At 32.6% G+C, this 4,751-nt stretch overlaps 1 protein-coding gene across 1 annotated transcript; it reads right to left on the bottom strand.

Moving 5' to 3' along the window:
• Positions 1–36: 36 nt before the first annotated feature.
• On the bottom strand, positions 37–3,282 carry LOC107577596 (transmembrane and coiled-coil domain-containing protein 6-like). The gene is made up of 6 exons (XM_016263654.1): positions 3,176–3,282; positions 2,253–2,436; positions 2,061–2,165; positions 1,459–1,550; positions 539–655; positions 37–352 (listed from the first exon to the last, which is right to left on the bottom strand). The coding sequence occupies exons 1-6, from the start codon at positions 3,274–3,276 to the stop codon at positions 154–156; spliced, it is 798 nt and encodes a 265-aa protein (XP_016119140.1). The 5' UTR covers positions 3,277–3,282; the 3' UTR covers positions 37–153.
• Between the last annotated feature and the right edge of the window lie 1,469 nt (positions 3,283–4,751).

The raw sequence follows: 4,751 nt of genomic DNA on the forward strand, positions 1-4,751 counted from the left end.
ATAATGATCTTTAAAAAAGCATCATATGACCCCTTTAAGTTTAAATATGACTTGCTTTTGTGAAATTCATAAAATAATGCAATAGTAAGCATTGATTATAAAAGCATTAATAATTGAATTATAAATAGGCAATGTTTCTATTCAGTGAACACACTAATTCAAAATTACTCTCATCCTAACCCAGATGTGCAGTATGTACGTGATGTGGGTATAAAATGTTTTGCTGTATTGACTTACCAACTCTATTCCACCCTCAAGGTTTCCTTGAGCAACAGCGCTTCCTAGTGTTATCAAAACAGCACTGCACTGAGAGAGGGCGCCTTGAGCAACCAGCATTGAGTTATCCGAATTACTGCAAACCACAACATCATGACACAATTCAACTGATGTATTACGGACTAGCCTCTTTTTGTTCCAGATAGAGATTGAAAGAGAATTCATGCCATCTTGAAGAACGGTCACTAAACAGGTTTTAGCACAACTCTCCATCACTCTGTCATTGTTCAGTAAGTTTTTATGAAAGGAGAAAAGACCACACCTGCTGACTAAATAGTGCAAACACCAGGTACACTCAGTCGCTGGCCCATAACCAAACTCAGGATCTGGAGTCAACGCTGAGATCACATGAGGGACTATTCCTGAAGCCATGACCGCTCTGGGGTTTCAAATATACAACAAGCACAGAAAAATTTGTGATAAATATCCTAATATTTGTAGGGATGTAATGATGCACCCCGAGATAAAAATATGTGACGATTCATAGTCTGCTGTTTCTGTTTTGTCCAGATATGTTTTATGTAGTATAGTTTCACAAAGCTGAAGTCAGACCATTCTGTATTTGCTTCAAATTTTGAAATTATACAATCTAATTAAAATCAAAAACTGCTCATGCTGCATGCATGCAGCATCTTTGTTTGAATCGTGATTAAAAATACAGTGTTTGCCTCTAATTTTAAATGGAAAGAGCACAGGCAAAACTTTAGTTTGCTTATATGAAGAGATTTCTTTTATTTGTATTATTTATTTGATTTGGGGTGTGTTTTAAAGTTTCCATTTTGTTTAGTTTTTTGGCATATTTCAATTTCATAAAGAATTTTGTGCAAGCAATATAAAAGGACACATTTTCATTTATTATTTGTCTTAAATCTCATTTCGTTAAAAAAAAAAAATATATAAAAAAAAAAAAAAAAAAAAAAAAAAAAAATATATATATATATATATATATATATATATATATATATATATATAAAAATTGTGAGAAAATCGTATCATGAAATCAGTAACATGAATCGTATCGTATTGTGAGTTGAGTGAATCGTTACATCCCTAAATATTTGTCATTAGCATTAACTATTTATAGTAAGCTATAGCAATTTCAGTGTGCCAAGACCTTAGTCCATTTGTCGCACATACTACAAATGAACATTAACATTAACGAAACAAGCTGTGGTCACTTACGGGATGATTTTTTCATTTGTGTCTTTCACCTGTAACAGTTGAGACAAAGTGAAGCCAACCGCCTCCACCACCACCAGATTATACCTCTGATTCTAGAAAAACAGAAAAACAATTTTACTATTTCATGATCTCAAGAACATGTCCAAGTCACATTTAACCTCATATTAAAAAGAAAGAAAAAGAAAGAAAGAAAATTTTCCTAAAAGAAAAAAAAAAATTCATTATTATTTTCTGCATTACATGACAATTAATCATCTTTTTACAGCAATATTAAAGATAAAAAATAAAAAACAAAAATATGATTCTTACAGTAATGAGAATCAACACTGACAATAAAGAGAACAAGTATAACTTAAGGGGTGAATGTGCACATAATTATCAGCTGTCCAAAAATAAATTTTCTTCATGCAAAATTTTATTTCTTGTCTCTTTCTTTTCATTTGGGATGAAATATAACCCAGATTTTTTTTGTGAGACTCAGCCTGTAAGAATGCATTCAGAGACGCTATACATACCATTATCAGTGTATATGATTAGTGATTTATAGTCGATTATAAGAGTTAACAGTAATCGTTTACTATTAGTAACCTAAATGAGCTTACTTGAATGCAGTTTGCCAGTGCAGAAACTATTCCCTGAGCTAGAAGCTTCTCTCTCACCACAGCGCTGTCAGGACACAGATTTCCCAGAGTGTATAAACAAAGTTCCTAAAGGAAAAGACACAAGAGACAAATTCAAAAGGACTGATCGATTGCATGCCTCTGACACAGACTTCAAAGTGGCATCCCACTGACCGTTAGCTTGGTGCTCTGACTGGAAAGGTAAGTGAGGAGGTACGGGCCGGCAGGCAGACAGGCCTGCCCTACACTGGGGTGAGTAGAGTGAGACAGCTCATGCAGACAGCGTGCGGCTTCCAGCTGGCACTGAGCATTATGAGAGCTGAGCTGTCCGATCAACATGTGCATGCTGTTCTCTGATCTGAAGAAAAACACAGGCACTGCATTAGTAAATACAGTATCTTATCTATATATCTAATAACGTTTTTTTTATGTTTTTGAAAGAAGTGTCTTATGCTCTGCATTTATTTGATTAAAATACATAAATATAAATATTATTAGAATTTCAAATAAGTAAATATATGATAAAAATATATAAATATTAAATAAGAGTAAATAATAATATATTATAAGTACATTATATTATCTTTACTATATAAGATAATAAGGATTATAAATATAGTTGTTATATTCAATCTCAATGAAAAATGTGCAAATGTGATATTATATTCATGACAATTAAGCACAATGCAAAAAAAATAAATAAAAATTACTGTTCCTAAAAGAAGCATGCAACATGCACATTTTTCCTGTTTAATTTAGGGATGAAATATGACTTTTTTGTGTGAAATTTACCCCTACACAGTAAAAATATAATTTGTAGACCTCCTAAAATAACACAATGCAAGTTTATTTACATAGCACATTTCATACCCAATGGGAATTCAAAGTGCTTTACATAAAAACGATTGTAAATATTCATAAAATAATCATAAAAAATGATTAAGAAATAAAAATAACAATAAAAAGTAAATAATTAAACATTTTTAATTCAAAATGTATTAATTTAAAACAAATGAGAAGAAAAAAGATGTATAAACAAGATGATGCAGCGCAGCAAATAATATAAAGTGAACTCTGTGTTAGCACTGAAGTCCTACTTAATGAAAGTTTGTTGGGTCTCTGGGTTTCTTAGTGCTTTTCTTAGAGATGCAAGACGAGCTGCTTTCTCCTCTCCCCCAGACTGGACTCCACATATCATCTCTCTGACCTGATGTTATACATAAAACACACAGTGAACACACATGCTTCAATCATACGACATATGAGCAATATTTGTAGTTTGCTGAGAATGAGATCCTTCCTTTCCCCATACATCCAGTACACAGTACAGAAATAAACCTGGGGCTGGCTGCATAAAAGGCGTAGACTAGTCTTACAAGTTAGTCATCCAATTTTCTTTAAGACTGGTCATAATTTTTTTTTTCATTCAGTTACATGAAATCATAAATTAATCTAAGTTGAATCCAAAAATAAGACTGATTACCCCTTTGCTAACCGCTAGTTGGTCACACTCTTAATTATTAAAAGGGTCATATGATGCGATTTCAATTTTTCCTTTCTCTTTGGAGTGTTACAAGCTCTTGGTGCATAAAGAAGATCTGTAAAGTTGCAAATACTAAAGTCTCAAATCCAAAGAGATATTCTTTATAAAAGTTAAGAGTCAACCACGCCTACCTAAAACAGCTCGTTCTAACACGCCCCCACATGTCTATGTCACGATGTGGGAAGATTTGCATAACGCCGCCCAAATGTTCACGCAAAGAAAGAAGGCGTAACTTTTATTCTTGCTGTAGTAATGTTGTTGCCGCCGCCATGTCGTGAAGGCGCTGTGTTTTGTTGTTAAAGCGAAACGACTTTGTTTGGTCTTCCAAAAGAGGACGATATCCTGATGGCTTTCAGAAGTTTCTGCCTGTTTCATTTGTTTCAAGTCTCGAACTCATTTTGTTTTATTAAAATAAACATTGTATATTATAATTCTTGTAAATACGGTGTTGTAATAAACTTTGTTTTGTACACTTTTGTACACTTTTTTTTTTAAACCAATGCAAATATCTAAACATACTTAAACCAAGATTATTCTACTTTCGATGCAAAATGAAGATATTAAGCCTTTTTTCTGACAGATCTAACAACATTAAGTGTGATAATGCTTAAAACAAGATTTTAGACTAGATTTAGATTTTATACATTTGTACTTCAAAACAAGACATAAAAATTAGGAAGAACATCACTTTTTTGCAGGTACCATAAAACTTCTGACTATTTCAATACTCTAGTTGTTGGGAGCAGAGGTATAGATCTGTATAGAAAGCTGTATTTTTTAAACGTTCAAGTATTGTTAATACAACTCACTGTGTGCTCCCTAGACATTTGGATTTTTAAAACATTGACATTGTGTTCCCTTCAATTCATTCCTTACATTTTCCTTACATGGTCTTAAATTTACCATCATAAAAGCTGCAGAAAGCCTGTTTATAAAACCTTTAGGCAGTTATTGAAGCAAAATGTGAAAGTCAAAAATATTCCAAACTAAAATTTATACAAAATACCTAACAGTGCATAACATCAGTTTTCAAGTGTTCAGTAAGAATGAGAACTTGCTTTAACAAAAAAAGGTCTGCTGATCTCAGTCAGGTCAAGGCTCTCAGCATTGTATTTCTGCATTTAGGGCTG

This window comes from Sinocyclocheilus grahami, unplaced genomic scaffold (genome assembly GCF_001515645.1).
Source record: "Sinocyclocheilus grahami isolate Dianchi unplaced genomic scaffold, SAMN03320097.WGS_v1.1 scaffold6516.1, whole genome shotgun sequence".
Taxonomy (NCBI): domain Eukaryota; kingdom Metazoa; phylum Chordata; class Actinopteri; order Cypriniformes; family Cyprinidae; genus Sinocyclocheilus; species Sinocyclocheilus grahami.

Coding starts and splice junctions, on each gene's coding strand:
- LOC107577596 (XM_016263654.1), bottom strand. CDS start 3,276: ATGATATGTGGAGTCCAGTCTGGGGGAGAGGAGAAAGCAGCTCGTCTT. Junction 2,437..3,175: donor ACCCAACAAACTTTCATTAA/GTAGGACTTCAG, acceptor GTTTTTCTTCAG/ATCAGAGAACAGCATGCACA. Junction 353..538: donor TTGCACTATTTAGTCAGCAG/GTGTGGTCTTTT, acceptor TGTGGTTTGCAG/TAATTCGGATAACTCAATGC.